Source organism: Tenrec ecaudatus, chromosome 11 (assembly GCF_050624435.1).
Source record: "Tenrec ecaudatus isolate mTenEca1 chromosome 11, mTenEca1.hap1, whole genome shotgun sequence".
Lineage (NCBI taxonomy): Eukaryota > Metazoa > Chordata > Mammalia > Afrosoricida > Tenrecidae > Tenrec > Tenrec ecaudatus.
Window position 1 is genome coordinate 105240907 of NC_134540.1, and position 17563 is coordinate 105258469.

The 17563-nt window shown below is 44.1% G+C and overlaps 1 protein-coding gene across 1 annotated transcript in view; it reads right to left on the minus strand.

Moving 5' to 3' along the window:
* The window catches only part of TM9SF2 (transmembrane 9 superfamily member 2), a 65000-nt gene extending 56809 nt beyond the window's left edge, over nt 1-8191 (minus strand). Inside the window, exon 1 of the mRNA XM_075563459.1 lies at nt 7846-8191. Within this exon, the coding sequence (XP_075419574.1) occupies nt 7846-8013 (168 nt within the window). The 5' untranslated portion in view covers nt 8014-8191. The remainder of the gene's footprint in view (nt 1-7845) is intronic.
* Between the last annotated feature and the right edge of the window lie 9372 nt (nt 8192-17563).

Here is a 17563-nt window from a genome sequence, read left to right on the forward strand (position 1 = left end):
AGTAAAATATTATTTTTTTTAACAAAGAAAGATAGGCTTACAGGTCAGACAGAAATGGGTGGGTTTCCGACACTGAGCACAGCCAAAAGGAAAGCTATAGGAATTCTGAGTCCTTGATATTGAGGAACCACAGAGAGAACAATTCTGAAGAATGGAAAACTTACACACACACACACACACACACACACTCCTAAAAAAATATCCTAACAGAAATGCTAAAAATCACAAATATCTGATCAGCAATACCAAGAAGTTGATCTCCTAGATAACCAGGGCTCTTTCCCCCTTTCACAGAAAAAGTAAAATATCTACATTACTAAATAAAATAGGCTGTGTGTTTATGACTGCTTAGAACAACTACATGGATAAAAAGCTTTTAATTCAATATGATATCACTTGTGGAAGTCCAAGATTATGAGTCAATGTAAATTTCAAGGGAGACTCCAAAGGCAAGAGAAAAATGCTTACAGTGGGAGCTACAGCTATACAGCAATGTGGTTTAAGATCCTGGTCTTAGAACCAAACATTGCTAGGTTTGCATACAGGCAGGTGCTTGAGAGGTTATGGGAGCCCTGTTGGGATAGTGGTTACATGTTGGGCTGCCACCCACATGGTCGGCAGTTGGAAACCACCAGTAGCCCCAAGGGAGAAAGAATGGGCTTTCTACTTCCATAAACAGTTTCAGAAGCCCACAAAGGGTCACTATGAGTCAGCACTGACTCAATGGTAGTGAGAATTACTAATCTTACTGAACCTCAGTTTCCCCATCTAAATTCCAGATAAGAATTAACTAAATTAACATTCCAGTATACATAAAGCATGAACATTATAACTTCTTTTTATAATCTCTATTACTATTAGTAGAAAAGGCAATAAATTCAAAAGGTAAGTTTGAAAGACTAGGAGAAGGAAAGAAAAACCATGTTATCAATTTATTCCAAAGTCTTCGATCTCTAGTTTGTTTATTTGAATCACCTAAATGACCACAATCAGTTAGCTACAAGTCACTATAAAACATATTTAGGGAATATCATGATAGAAAACTTCAAGGGAAAAAGGAAAATTGGGACTTGAAGCACCAGGCTTTAAGACTAAATGGGGCACAAATAGCAGAGAGAGAGAGAGAGAGAGAGAGACAGACTGATTGATTGATTGGTGTATTATTGTGTCTCAGACATTCAATACCTTCCCGATCCAGGGAACCAAACACAGTACAGCAGTATTTTATTCTTAACCAACTTTTCTTGCTTTGTTAAATCTAGGTCTCCCATCAGCTACATTAAATTATCAAAGTAGAAGTAAACGTTTTAACTCAGGTTTCATGTACTTTTTCATATGAAGTGAGAGTAATTTGTTGGAATGTAAGTTTACCACAGGCCAGAGCAATTTCTCTAATGACAGATTTCAAATTTGCAAAACCCAATGCTATTGAGTTGATTTGGACTCAGGTGTAACCTTCTATAGTACTCCGAGAGCATAAATCATTAAAGGAACAGGGGGTTTCAGCTTTCTCTTTTGGAGCAGCTGGTGGACTTGAACCTTCAACCTTCCAGTTAGCAGCCCAATGCTATCCCACATTGCTAGAAGCTAGGAATCAATACCATCATTCTAGAGAAAATCATAAGAAAACAAAACGATGCACACAGAAGTTTGTAACAATTATACTGACAACTCAAAAGCTCACTGCCATTGTGGCAATTCTGATTCACAGTGACCCTATGAACAGAGTAGAGGTGCCCCTGTGGTTTCTGAGGATGTAAATCTTCACAGGAACAAAAAGCCTCTTCTTTCTCCCAGAGACCTGCTAGTGACTTTGAACTGCTCACCTGGTACTTAGCAGCCCAACCAGTACACATATAAACCACTTAGAAATATTTTTAAATCTTCAAACTATATGTAGGGTCAAATTAAAACAAGGAGATATAAATTTATTCCTGTGTCTGTTCAGAGTGACATTAAGGATTGCTTTCTGGACTCTTCGTATTTCTATGGACCCCTCTTAAAAATTTTCCAAAACGAGGGTTAAGAGAATGACCATGAGTAAGGTTCTTTTTGCCCCCAGAGTTGTCATTAACTCATTTAAATATTCTTCTTTTTAACCACTAGGAGGTATATTTGGTCAATTTTACTACTGCACAGGAAAGTGCTTAATTGGTTTTCAAAGAACATGATCTGTACATCAAATTTTTTTTAAATTTTGAGTTCATGTTTTAGAGTTATGCTACGTTTAGCTCTTCCGTCCAAATTCCTGTTCTGCAAGCTATAAAAGTTGCCTGGGGAGGGGGAGCTGAGAGCCAACAAACTCATAGATGAGAGAACAAGAGATCTAAAAATGATGGGGAGGAGGCCTGGTGGGGTTTGATCAAGTACAATGTATCCAAGAGGTATTACTGAGAGCCAAGTGGAGGGTAAGCATGATCGCGGGACAGGAGGAAGTAAAGGGAAATAGAGGAAAGAAGTAGGAAGAAAAAGCTATTTATAACGGTATAGCAACAGGCATGTACATATGTAAATATATTAATTTATAATGAAAGAGATAGAAGCCAATGTACAAATATTTACATATTAAAGTATTTAAGATAGACAGACTTTAGGCCTCTACTCAAGGCCTCCCTAAATACAAGAACACTTTTTTTTTCACTTTGTTCTTATAACCTGGCACTCTTTGATACTCACCTTCCCCACATGATCACTGAAGACAAAATGGGTGCATAAGCAAATGAGGTGAAGAAAGTGGATGGTGTCTGGCTATCAAAAAATATAGCATCTGGGATCTTAAAGGCTTGAAGTTAAACAAGCAGCCATCTAGCAGGGAAGCAAATAAGCCCACATGGAAGAAGCCCACCAGCCTGTGTGATGGTGAGGTGATGATGGAACCAGCTACCAGGCATCAAAAGATCCAAAACAAATATATCGATGTGAATGAGGGGAGATAGAGTTGAGACCCAAAGCCTATCTGTAGACAACTGGACATCCCCTCCCCCTATAGAAAGGTTACAAGGAAGGGACAATTCAGCCAGGATATAGTAGAGCACAATGAAACACACATCATTCCTCTAGTTCCTGAATTCTCCCTCAACCCCTGCCATGATCCAGTTCTACATTAAAAATCTGACTAGACCGGAGTACACAGATTGGTACAGATAAGAGCTCTTGTCACATGGAATTCAGGACAGATAAAATCCGCAGGAACAGTAATGACATCATGAGGGTAGGGGGATGGTATGGGTGGGGGAGAAAGAGGGGACTCATCACAAGGTTGGAGATATAGCCCACCCCCCAGGGGGATGAATAACAGAAATGTGGGTGAAGGAAGACAATGGACAGTGTAAGACATGAAATAACATTAATAATATATAATTGATCAAGGATTCACGAGGGTGGGGAAGAAAGAGGAGCTCAGACTAAGGGCTCAAGTAGAAAGAAAATGTTGATGGCAACATATATATAAGCATGCATTATACAATTGAATAATGGATTGTCATTGATTTTTAAAAGCACCCAATTAAAAAAAAGTGGCCTGGCATAGGCATCTAACCACCTGAATTTCATAAAGAATCACCATTAACAACCAGACCCAAGGCTGGTTCCTAGGAAGCAGAGGCAAGGCTTGTTTCTCTCTCCCACCTATGTAATCCCGAATGGAGCCATCCCTCCTACAGCACATGCTACGGCTCTGCTGGAGTCACTAACTCATAGCAATGGCTATAGAAGACTTGCAGACAATGCTCACATGGTGGGGGTTTATTAAGAAATTAACAGATTATAATTCAGGAGCAGAAAAAACTTAGAATATAGTACTGAGGCCAAGACAGCATTTTCTCAACTGTATCCACAGGCAGGCTTCCCGCTGGCCTCATGGTCCTCTGGCCTTCGGCTCTTTAGGCTGCTCTGGCTAAGTGTTAAGTACCCAGAAAAACAGCACTCCAGCAACAGACTCCCTGCCCAAAGGCACTCAGCCTCCTAGCTCTGTGTTCTGGGAAGCGCACTGTCGCATCTCCAGGTTCCGCTGCCTGTTTCACATCATCTAGATAGCTTTCTGTCTTTTGGCTGGAGTTCCTAACACAAGAATACTGGGTCCAAACTATGTACCCCATCCACTTCCATTTCTTCTTGGTAGTAGTCAGGTGCTGTTTTCACCTCTGGGATGACTTGTTTAAAGTCGAGAAGGTGGCAAAAAAGGACTGATCCACTCAGGATATTTTTTAAAGATCATTTTATTGGAGGTTCTTATAGTGCTCATAAGAATCCATACATAAATTGTAAGAAGCATATTTGTACATATGTTGTCATCATTATTTTCTAAACATTTACATTCTATTTGAGCCCTTGAGCCCCTCTTTTTACCCTCCCTCCCCCCTCATGACCCCTTGATAAATTATAATTATTATTTTCATATGTTATACCAACCACTGTCTCCCTTCCCCTGGGTGTTTCTTCCCTCCTCCTCTCCCCACTTTCCCGATACCCTCCTAGTATTGCTAATCCCATTTCTGTTCCTGAGGGGTTTATCTGACCTGGATTCCATGTGTCCTGAGCTCTTATCTGTAATGTGAGGCAGGATTGGGGTAGTAGGATTCAAGACAATGTCTACCAAGGCTATGGTAGAGGAAGCCATCATACCCCACAAGCCCATAATGACTTGAAATGCAAAAGCAGTCAAAGTGAACTGCACACTAATCTGCAACTATTAGCCATCAAGATCCCACACAGCACAGTTAATATCTGCGAAGCACCATGCAGTCAAGTTGAAACGGTCAACAATTTTAACTGCGTAGAGTGAGAACTTCACATTTTACTTTGAAGACATTTTCACCACGAATCGTGGCTTTATTTCACTTACTTCAATCAATGCAATCCCATGATTTTAAGAAAGTAAAATGGATTCTGCAGGAAAAGTACACCATATCTCAGTTCTTTATTAAGGTAGTTAAAAAATTAACATTAAAAGAAAAAATAGACACAGAAACCTCCTAACAAAGGAAATGATGCATTAAAAAATGGTTTAGGTACCACCATAAAATTATTAAATTGATAAAATGTTGTGGGTACTACCTACAGGTAATCATTTAGTAAAATATACTGTAATTAAGCCTGGTAATATTAAATAGAACTGTAATATGCTTCATTCTTTGACCTAGTAATTTCATATTTGGGTATATGCTAGTAGTTCCTGCTAAATATAGCACAGCAGTTATTTATACAAGAGAAAAACTGAGACCAACCTAAGGGCCCTACAAGTGAGAAGTGTAGAAGCAATAAGGAGCCCTGGTGGTACAGTGGATTAAGTGTTGAGCTGCTACAGGCAAGGTTGGCAGTGCAAAACTAACAGGCACTCTGCAGGAAAATGATGAGACTGCTCCTGAAAAGACTGAGTGGGAAAGTCTACAACAGTTCTGCTCTGTCTACTCTCTCTCCCTGGGAGACATTCCTGTTGACAAGACACATGGAGCTACACTAGCTCCCTGGAGCTGCCGGAGTCACGTGGAGACCCACGCCAGTACTGAGATGCTTCCACCCCCATTGAATCCACAAGACTTTCCACTCACTGGCCTGTGATCTTCCATTCCATGTGTTGTGCGAGTCTGAAGAGGAATTTATAGACTAGTATCAGACCTATGGGCTAATATTGAACTTATGGACTTGATCTGGACAGGGCTGGGCTGTTTACTTAATGTACAATTGCTCTTTGATATAAAGTTCTCTCTCACACACTTATGAGTGTCTCTGGATTTGTTTCTCTAGTCAACCTGGACTAACACACTTTCCCGAAAGACTCCAATCCACAGATGTTTCCTCAGTTATGTTTTAGAATTCTTTGGCCATACATCTCTTATAGTTTATCCTATTTCAGTCATCTGTCATAAACATATATCTTACTTTGAGGTTCTTAGAGGGTAGAGAATCTATTATTATTTTTATCTTTGAAGCACAAAAAAATGCAATATACAAGTGCTATCAAAACTAAATTTGCAGACCAAACATTAGGTTTTAAAGGCTAACTACTAAAATATTTAATGAAAAAGTCGAAGTGTTTCCATGAAACACTCTTCCTTGCATCCATTTGAGAGTACTAAATTCTTTAGGTCAGAACTCTCAAACAGGGATGCAGGGATAAGAGCTGCAGCACTGGAGTGCTGTCAGTTGACTTAAATAAATCTTAAAATCCTTAAGACATTTATACAGAGCCTTTGAGGAGATCTATCACATCAGGACAGCTGACAAATCTAAACCGAAACTGGAAACATTTTATAGCTTCTTTAATGCCCTAAAACAGACCCCAAATCCACAGCTACAGCAAAAATATCAAGAAGCCCAATGGTGCTGTGGGTTAGGTATTGAGCAGCTAACCGCAGGGTGAGCGGTTCAAACATACCAGCCATTCTTTGAGAGAAAGATGAAGCTGTGTGGTCCTATAAAGATTTACAGTCTTGCAAACCCTATGAATAGGTTCCAATTATTTGGCCAACTGCCCCCTTTGCAGCAAAAAATAAAATTACTGAGCATTCCCCTAGCAAACTTTTGTTTATAGTCCAGCTTTTGCAGAGCCCATCCAGGATAAACAGTAGGTTTCTGCTTTTGCAGCCCCCTGGATCATTCAGTGACGACCGCCCCACCCCATGGGTGGATGTGGTATCACCTACTTTGAGAAACACTGCTATACAAGGTCTCTGGGAGTAAACAGTAATGAAGTATGCACTCGTTTTAAAAGTCCCTTAGTCAATAAACCTATTGATAGGTGGTAAAAGTGGCACTGGTGGCACAGTGGCTACAGTGCTGAGCTGCTGACAGGTCATTCCAGAGAAAGCAGCAGCCTTGGAAACTCTGTGGGCAGTTTTACTCTAGCATGCGAATCCACTCTATGCCAATGGGTTTTATACAAAAGGGCAAGATTTTTGAATTGTTAAAATTATTCAAATGAGAAGTTTTAACAATGTAACAAAATACTGTCATTGTGTATGTATGTGGGGGGGGGGTGTTCTAAAATTTCCAAGGAAAAATTTCCATGAGCTTTCTGAAGCCCCCAAGTATTGTTATGCCCTACACCTAGAAGCAGGCTGCTTTTCATCGGATTCTTCTGTCAATTAAACTGAAAAAACTTGCGTGTGTCTAACAAGATCAGAGTTTTGTAAGCCAGAAAACACCTGTTTTGTCTATCCTGTGCCTCTTGAGGCTTCTAAAGCAATCTCAACTATAAACTAAACTGTAGGTATACATACCTTTTTGTATGTTACAAGTGGCCACATTTTAAAGGCAAATACCGCGTGCCTCAACCACTAACAGTAATTCCTTCTTTCTTACTTCTCTGCAGTTCTGAGTGTTAGATTCTACACGTTAAGAACCAAGTGCTACAAAGTGAATTTGGACGTCAAAGTTCTGGAAAGAACAGGCTCTTTAAGGCTGCCGTGGAGGTCCACGAATGGCCAAAGAGGAAGCTCGGGCGCTGAACGCTAATGGAAGCTGTAACTCAGCTGAAGTAGCTCTCAGATCGTCCACTGAAGGGAGGGCGAGGCTGGACTGTCGTGCCCACGCCCTCTTTAATGGGAGGACTGCTCCCCGCACGCACCCAACTCTAAAAGCCCCACTCTCACTGTTGCATTAAAATGGAACACAGTTCCTCCGACCCCCTGGCCAGCAAGGTGTGAGGCCCGCGGGGTCCTCCAGAACCCAGCACAATCGCAGCCATTCCAGAATCTCCAACCCAAAGGAGGCCGAGCCCAGGCGCTTCTGGGGAAACCGGACCCAGCCCACGGCTACGCCCCCTTTCCTGTGCCCCGACCCGGGGGCCCCGCGCTCCCGGACGGCAGACGTCCCCTCCCGACAATGCAGCCGCGGGTCACCCACCTTGCATTCGGGGCTCTTTTTGTCCTCCTCACAGAAGTTGACGGGCGCCAGGCCGGGCAGGTAGAAAGCGGCGCCTCGACGCGGGCCTGGGGTGGCCCCCAAGAGAAGCAGCAACAGCCACAGTCGTGGCCACCGAGGTGGACCCGACGCCAGCAGCGCCCCGCTCATGACGGCGGTTCGCGGGTCAGGGCAGCCGAGCCGACGGGGTGAAGAGGGACCGAGGGTCGGCGAGGCTCGGAGACCAAGACCAGGCCGCCGGAGACGGAGGAGGCCAGCCCCGCGACGGACAGTTCCGGTTACGCTAGGAGGCACCGCGGGTCCCACAACAGAAAGCGAACCGGATCCCGGCGGAGCATGCGCAGCGCCTCCTGCACATGCTCAGTGAGCGCGCCTCCGCCCACCCGCTCCGCTCCAAACGTTTCCGGGAGGGAGCGTGAGGAAAATCCACTTTCCGGGTTTTCCGCGGGCCGGCTGGGCTGGGACCCGCGGGAGCTGTTCTGGCGCTAGTTTGGGGATTCCAAGATTCCAATTCCGATCTAGAATTCCTTTAGGGCACAGTGCCATGCACTCCCGCGCTCACCGTTCGCTGCCCTTTGTTGAAAGTCCCATACGCAGCTTTTGGCTTTCTCACTGCACTGCCCGCCACACTCTTGACCCTTTTCAGAGTAGGTTCGCCGGAAAGTATTGGAAGATGGATTTAAGAGTTCGTGGTAGAATGGGGAGAAATTGTGGAGGGAAGTGGGTGGGTTGGAAAGGGGGAACCGATAACAAGGGTCTACATATAACCTCCTCCCTGGGGGACGGACAGGAGAAAAGTGGGTGAAGGGAGACGTCGGACAGTGCAAGATATGACAAAATAATTTATAAATTATCAAGGGCTCATGAGGTAGGGGGGAGCGGGGAGGGACGGGGAAAAATGGGGAGCTGATGCCAGGGGCTTAAGGTGGAGAGCAAATGTTTTGAAAATGATGAGGGCAATGAATGTACAAATGTGCTTTACACAATTGATGTATGTATGGATTGTGATAAGAGTTGTATGAGCCCCTAATAAAATGATTTTAAAAAAAAAGAATGGGGAGAAATTTGGAACACACCAGGCTGAGGTAAGAAAACAAATTGGGAGCAATAACCACAAACCCTGAAATAGAAGTGTATGCCTTTTCCAAGCATTGGAAGCAGTTGCGCATTCTTCTGCGGGACAGGGCTTGCACAGAATAGACCGTGGACTTGAGGCGGGGAGAAAAGGAGTGGGCGATTTGAAGAAGGTAGTGCTGACTTTTCTTGGCAAAAGAAGACGCGGGCACACGCGAGGGCTAAATGAGAAAACGTGTGCTGGCGAAAGGGAAAGTCGGTAGGAAAACCCTCCAGCAAGTCCCTGTCACTTTCCCATTGAGATGTGGTAGCGTGTCTGCTTCTGTACACGGACGTGTGTGCACGCGGGGCGGGGTGCGTTCTTTGAGCATCTTTCCGCGAGAAACAAGCTCTTGGCGACCTAAAAGTCAACTCAATTGAGCTTCATATGTCAAAGTCGTAGGAGAGTGTGTCCGTTGAGTTTTAAAAGGCCAAAGCCAAGCTCGCTGCCGTCCAGTGGGTTCCGAGTCAAGGTGACCTTCGAGAGCAGGGTAGAACTGCGCCTGTGGGTTTGAGACTGAACGCTTTAGCGCAGCTGCGAGTGGTTTCAAAGAGCACACAGCCTCGGACTCCACTACTAAGGCGCCTGGGCTCCTCCGAGAGGCAGGGAGTCTAGCCAGTTTAGAGTTCAAGCACAGGCAAGAAAGACTTCAGCAAAGTTTGAGCCCCACGAAATCGGATCTAAAATGCAGCGCTCGCATCCGGAGGTCTGACCAGCCGAGCATCGGTCCCCGCTCCGGGGCCCGCCAGCTCCCACGGCGGCCACCTCCGCGGACCCGGGAGCTGGGCATCAGCAAAAACCCGGAGAACTGGAGCGTTTCTCAAGCCGCAAATGGTATCAGGACTCCAGACTAGCGGCTTGCGGAGCGCGCAGGCGTGGACTCGGCCAGCCACGCCTCCTCCACTCCCGAGGCGACCTCTGCCTGACTTCCGCCTCCGGGGTTCAGACACGTCATCCCGCGCGCACCCGCATACCACGCTTCCGAATCGGGCCCCTGCCACGGGAGCGGCTCGGCCTGGGTTTCCTAGGCTACCTCACGTGTGGTGTCAGGGCGTGTGGGAGAGGTGGCTTTGCCCTTCACCCAGGCCACTGAGTGAAGTCTTTGTCTTGGGGGCAGGAGGAGCCCTGGTGGCGCTGTGGGTTAAGCGAACCGAAGATGTAGTGTTTAAACCTAGCAGAAAATGTGGCAAGAATGCAGCCGGGGAAAGCCTAGTGGGCCATTGTACTATGAATCAGAATCAGAATCATTACCTGGGTGCTTCTGCTCTGGGCTCCCAGGCAGAAAGGCATATGAGAAATGGGGGTTCCAATTCCAAACTAGAAAGAAATAATTTATTTGCATTCTTTTGCCCCCCCCCCCCACTGTAACCCCTCACTTTCTCAAAGTACTAATACTTCTGACTCAGCTGTAAAATTGAGAGACACTGCTAAAGGATTGAGAGGCCGACCCTAAGGAAGGAAGACCTGGTGTTTCCCTAGAGATGCCCAGACCAAGCCCACTGCTATGGAGTTGCTTTATAGTGACCCTATAAGGCAGAGTAGAACTCCTAAGGGTTGCTGAGAAAGCCTCATATTGATCCGGAGGAAGAATTGTTGGGTTCAGGCCACCAGAGATCCTCCCTTGAAGCTCAGGGCCCACAAAAGGCTACTCTGTCACATGGGGTCCTTATGAATCAGATCCACTCTGGCACCCAGCAACAACCACCTGGCAATTGTCTCTTCCTGCCTCTCCACCCATGTAACTTATATAGCCTGTTTTTCTGTAACCCCTAAGATTTTGGTGTAGGCTTGCCAGCAGATAAAAGCACAGAGTGCCTAGCCTAATTTGAATTCCAGATAAACAATTAATTCTTAGTAGAAAGATGTCCAAATATTGCACACGACACACATGGGTTTAATTTATCTGGCAATCTGACTACCGTGCCTAGGTAAAATTACTAGCAAATCTTCCATCTACAGGAAATGCACATTACGTGTTGTCAGCTCAGTGCCTGTAAATGAGCTTTCAAGATCTTCAACAAGAAAATCCTTTATTTTCTGATATGATTAAATGGTCATAGTCCGGGGGATGGAGGAGATCACTTGTCTCTGACCACTTTCCTTTCCAGCCTAATCCCTCAAATTTGAAAATGAAAACTAACCCAAACCATTTGGTTGTAAACCCAACTCATGGTAGGTCAGAGTCAAGGTATGGGCGATCATCTTACAATTTATTACCACAGAAGGATGCTCAGATTTGATTTGTAAACTAAAGTAGGATTTATAACCAGAAGAGGGATTATTCTGCCCACAGAACCTGGAAACATGCTGGCACAGCGGCAAACACTAAATTACCACTTGGAGAATCCAACGGGCGGGTCCCAGAGAGTGTGTGCTACTGAGTGTTGCTGATGGCATATTGCTATGATGTAGATAGAGACATTCTAATCATGCCACCAATCTGTTTGGTCTGAATGTATGCCACCAGTCACCCCCTAGTTCCAATTTGGCTTGCCATGTAGTTTGCTACAGAGGGAGAATGTTTAGCTGATGGATTCAAGTATTTGGTTTCCTCTAGGACTTTTTTTTCTTACCTATTTTTATTGCGTTATTGAGACAGGGACAAAGCACAGAACTAGAGACAAAGAAGCCTGTGGAATGTGAAAAAACCCCAGCAACCTTCAGTGGCCCCCCCACTTTCCACTCCTGTAACCTGCTTTCTATCTGCTGGCCAGCCCTTGCCCCCCTCTGCTTCCCCTCCTATCCCTCTGGCCCCCATCCCATAAATCCACTCCTCTTCCTTATAAAAGGCTCTTGGATGGGGAGTGGATTTAGACTCCGGAAAAGAATCCACTGATTCACATGTCAACACCATAAAGTTCATCCTTTTGTTATAACCTGCTTGGCGTTGGCAACTCCTTCAGAGCAACTCCAGTAAATGTATCATTTACATACTACGCAATTCATGGTAAGTGTACAGTTCGGGGAATGTTAGTAAAGTTGAGGAATGGTACAGCTATCATCATAATATCGTTTTGAACATTTGCATCACTCCAGTAAGATCCATTATGCCTTTTCACATTTAATCCCCCACTTCATACCCAACCCTCAGCATTAGACTGTGGCAATCTGCATGGTAGGCAGTTCAACTCAACACCGCAGAGGAAAGACTGGGCTTTCTACTCTCACAGAGTTACCATCTAGGAAACCCACAGGAGGTCACTATAAGACAGCATTGATTCAATGGAAGTGCGGCTGGTTTTTGTTTTTCATACCAAATCCTAGGCAACCACTAACATATACTCTTTGATGTGCTGTATTTGCCTCTCCAACTTCTCTGGAGTAATTTCTTTTCATAAATAAATAAATTTATAATTCTTCCATTCGTTTCTCTGTCGCTAATATAACAACAGCTAATATAAATCTACCTCCCAGGGGAAAGGGCATATTTTTAGTGTCCTGACAAGTTGTTCTAGATGGCTGGATTGTCCTGGATCCTGCAATGTCAGCGCCCTCAAGTCACATACTACTAGGAACACGTCAGGAGTGGAGCAAGTTAGATTTCTCACTCATTGCAGCAAGGGTGAATCACACCATGAGGAACCATAGGGCACCCAGCCAAGATGGTGCTACAAAGGAGTTCATGATATGATTTGGGCTTGAGTTTGGTGATTTGGGGGGAGAGTTTAAAGGAGCGGAGCTTTTCTCTGGATTGGTGGCTGTCAGTCAGGCATCAAGAATGCTTTTGCTTTCTAAACTCTTTTCTTGTCAATTAGCTGAAGGTTTACAGGGTAGATCATCCATTACACATTCAACAGGTTCTATACATTTTGTTTTGACCCATCCATTGAAAGCCCCTCAGTGGACCATCACTTGTCCCATTTCTTCCTTGTGTTTCCTGTTTCCATCTGTGGTAGTTACATAACCTGTTGTCAACCTCAGACCATTAAGGGTGAAGGTGTGGAGCTCAGTCTGTCAATCAGGTTACAGGTTGATGACCTCATTTGGAGACATGAAGGAGCTCAATAGCATTCTGGAGGTGGGACACATACACACCCTCTGCTTTGACATTCCTGATGACAAGACTCTTGGAGCTACACTGATGGAACCAGACCTTTGGAGCTGGAGGAGACACATGGAGATTCAACCCAGCACTAAGATGCTTCCACCACCACTGGATCCATAAGACTTTCCACCCACTGGCCTGTGATCTTCCTGCACTCCACTTCATTGCATGTGTTGTGTGAGTCTGAAGAAGAATTTACAGACTGGTATCAAATATACGGGCTAATATCCGACTTAGGGATTTGATGTGGACTGGGCTGGGATATTTTGTTAATATACAATTGTTCTTTTATATAAAGTGCTTTCTTATACACATATGAGTCTAGCTGGATTTGTTTCTGTAGTCTACCCAGACTAATACACCAACCCTTCGTCTTTCCTAACCCTCTTCTGTCACCCTAGGTTGGAATTATCCACCATTTTGTTTCTAAAGTTCAGTTCCAGTTCAGTTCCAGACCAGAAGGGTGAGTAAAGGCCATAGTTTTGAGGAATTCCACCAGTCTCTTTCTGATCAGTGAGCCTCGTCTCTCTTATGACGTGGGGTTTGTTCCACACTTTTCTCCCACTCTATCCAGGACCTTCTAATAGGATCCTTTTCAGAGCACTTGGCAGTGGTAGCGGGACATCATTTAATTCTTCTGCTCTCAGGGCTGTGGAGACTGGCGTTTGGTCCACTATTAGTCCAATCAGACTCAGTGTTTGCATATGGCTTTCCGTCTTCAACATTCTTTCCCCAACGCTCGGAGAAACACATTAGAGGGCTGCTCAGGTGCTTTGAAGACCCCACCAAAGTAGAGTGTAGAACATTCTCTTTATGAACTATGTCATGCCAATTGGCCTTGCAGCGAAGATAAAATACACATATAAAAACATCCTCTGTCGAGTCAACATATATTCATGGCTGTACCCGCACTCTCTCTCCCATATCTGTTCATTCTGCATGTCTATCCAAACATCTACTCATAGATCACTATCACAAGGTTGTATTACTGTATATACTCGAGTATAAGCCAAAAATTTCAGCACATTTTTAATGCAGTTTTTGCGTAAAATTAGGGGCCTCAGCTGGTGCTCGGGTCAACTTATACTCGAGCATATACTGTATATAACAGTAGTCGCCTATATAGCCTGTAATGCTTGCAAACCTCCCAGTGGCTTCCCAGCTTCCGTCATTTCTTTTGTTGATCTCCCTCTTACTGTATGTTAGCTTCTTGGTCACTAACTATCCTCCAGCCAGCGACTTTCCCCACCCCCTTCCCACCCTGACAACCATTGAAGAAGGTTTCCTTTAGTGGAAAACCTTGATTTTTGCTAATAGTGGTCTTGTACAATATTTGCCCTTTTATGATTGACTAATGTACGTGAGTCGGCATTGACTTGATGGCAGTGCGTTGAGAACATCATCCATGTTATAAGGTATTTCACAGATTGGTGGTTATTCTTCAAGGGGTGTAGCAGTGTGGTGTATGCATGTACCAAAGTTAATTTATCCGTTCTTCTATTGCCGAGTATTTTAATCTTTTTGATACGGTGAGTAGTGCTGAGACACACATGAATGTACATGTATTCAGAATAGTACCAAGACGAATATGGATGTGCATGCATTTATTCATGTGGTAGCTCTTGTTTCTTTAGGGTATGTGCCAAGTAGAGGAATTGCTGGGTCCCACACAATTTCTTTCCCCACCGGATTGAGGAAGAACCCTCCTGCTTCCCACAGTGGCTCTACCAGCAAGGTGTGAGGGTTCAGTCTTTTGAGCCTCATCAGCATTTATCTTTTCTTTTTTCAAACTTTGCTGTCAATGCTGAGGTGAGGTGATAGCTCATTGCTGTTTTGATGTGCATCTCCCCCATGGCTAATAATTATGAGCATTTCTTCGTATGCTTGTTGGCCATTGGAATATCTTTTTGGTGAAGTGTTTATTCACACCCTCTACACATTTGAAAACCAGGTTGTCTTTTTTCTTGTTGAGTTGAAGTCTTCTATAAATTTTAGAGACTAGCTCCTTGTTATTGAAAAATTATCCCAGTGTGGAGGTCCTCTTGATTTTTGTGTTAAATCTTTTGATGCACACAAGTGCCTAATTTTTAAGAGGTCCCAGTTGTCTAGTTAGTCTTCTGCTATTTGTGTTTTTTTTTTAATTGTTTGATAGAGTATCTAAATTTGTCTCAGGGGTGATTCTTTTTTCCCCACCCCCAATGGTGATTCTTAAGATTGGATATCTTAATAAATCTTATTTAGAAGGAAGACTAGACGGAGGCTAAAGCTATTAGCAAAGTAACAACAGTCTTAGCTATTGCTAGCTAAGACAGAGGGAGGCCTGGCCCTTGTGTGATTTGTATAACAGTCAGCTTTTTTGGGTCTGTGGTTAGATTATAGGATTATAGAATGGCTGTGATTTTGTCACGGTCACAGAGGAGCCTTGCCTGATGTTATTTTATGAACTTTTAAAATATTCCACAGGAGAATGACAACCTCTAGTTGTGAATGCCAGGCCATCTCCTGATGCCAGGGGCTTACTTTTCTTTCCAAATAATGCCATCCAGCAGGCACCTTGTCTGAGTAATATATATAAAAATATATATATATTTACCATATGTTTTTATATCTTGAAACTGCTATAAAAATATTCCACCACTGAGTCACCCTCAACATTCAAATTCTGATTATGTGATCACTTTCATAGCTCTTTAAAAATACAACCTTTATCCTACACACAAGGCAGTGAACAATAATATGCGTACTGTAAGTGATTTCTTTGGTTTCTTTCATGACTCTGGGAAAGTTTAAAATTCCAGTTTAGCAGCATTTGCCATGCATGTAACCAGCTTCTATCTAGAATATCCAAACCAAATCACTCACTGTCATTGAGTGAATGCTGTCTCATAGCAACCCTATAGGATAGGGTAGACGTGCCCCTGTGAATTTCTGAGACTGTAACTGTTTACAGGAGTAGAAAGCCCCATCTTTTCCCCAAGGATTGGCTGGTGGTTTTGAAATGCCAACCTTATGGTCAACAGATCAATGCATAACCACTACACTACCAGGGTTTGCTATTAAGAATAGAAGACATTCCAAAAATAAAAATGTTAAGCTAACCAAATAGAAATATAGATAATAGGTTAGCATGTGCACCTCACGAGAGTAAATAGGCCATTTTAATGCAGATAATGCACACCATCCATTTTTGAAACCTGCTCATTCCTAGGAGTGAGTGCTGTGCGCTATATGTGAAAACCACAGTATCTGTGAAATGGTAGGTGTGATAGTTAGGGTTTTTTTTGTGCCAACATGGCTCCTGTAGGATCATGGAGGTGAACTTCAGCCTGTCAATCAGGTCGCAGCTTGATTGGAGGGCTTACGGAGATAAATGGCCCTCTGGAGGCCGGCCTCCCTCTCTCTCTGCTTTAACTTTCTGTTGAAAAGACACATTGAGCCATAGTGAGACCTTTGAGAGCCCTGGAGGTGTTTCCACCACCACTGGATCCACAAGACTTGGCACCCACTGGCCTTTGATCTTCCTGCATTTTGCATGATTGCAGATGCTGCGTGAGTCTGAAGAGGGATTTATGGACTAGTATCGGACTGAAGGGCTAATATCAGACTTATGGACTTGATCTGGACTGGGTTGTTTTATTACATTTACTCTTTGATATAAAGCTCTTTCTTATACATATATGTGTCCCTAGATTTGTTTCTCTACTCGACCTGGACTAACACAGTCGGAGTACAGGTTGGCTTAACATTTTCATGGAGAAATGAAGCAAAAAGCTCATAGAATTTTCCCCACAAACTTTTGAAACTTCAATGTAGTATTGGTAGCACCAAAACCTGTCTACATTGATGCGAGAGAATGCAAACGGCAAATGGAATGAAACTGAGTCTTTTGAGTTGCAGGTCTACTCCAACTTTTTTTTAAAGCAATTCGTGCGTTCTCAATAATTCACCGCAATGGTCCCACAGAACTCACCGACCCTTCTTGCAGACAAATGGTTCATTTGGGTTCAACTCAAGATCACTGTCAGGAAGTGCTAGGTGAAGGCCCATCTACCCTCCCAAGTACAGAGCGCGGCATTCCTTCCTTCTTCCGGGTAGAATGGCTCTTGTCCATCCTCTCAACGGCTCAAGCAAGCAGGCCCTTCTCTCCTCTCACTGTACACGCCCTCCTCAGCTAGGCAACCCCCCTCTCAGCCCTCTGAGGACTGGGCTCCTCTCAGGCAGGTTTCCTCAGGGGAGTGGGGTGGGGTGACCGTGAAGGCCCTTCTCCTAGCCTTTGCCCTGCACACTGATCCTGCCCCATTGCATAGCCAGCAGAGCAGCTTGTACAGAAGCTGGGGGGCTGCTTCCAGACCTCTCACAGTCTTCAGCATCTCAGCCCTGGGCCTGTGTGACTGCTCTTTTAGGAGGTCCCCTGCCTTCTATTTTCCTGCTTCTCTTGTCTTTCTTTCTGCCTTTTCTTTCTTCCTTTCGGTTCTACTTGACAAGGGCCGTGGGGTTGGTTTCCTAAGTAAGCCAGGAAAAAGGAAATGAAGGTCATGAGG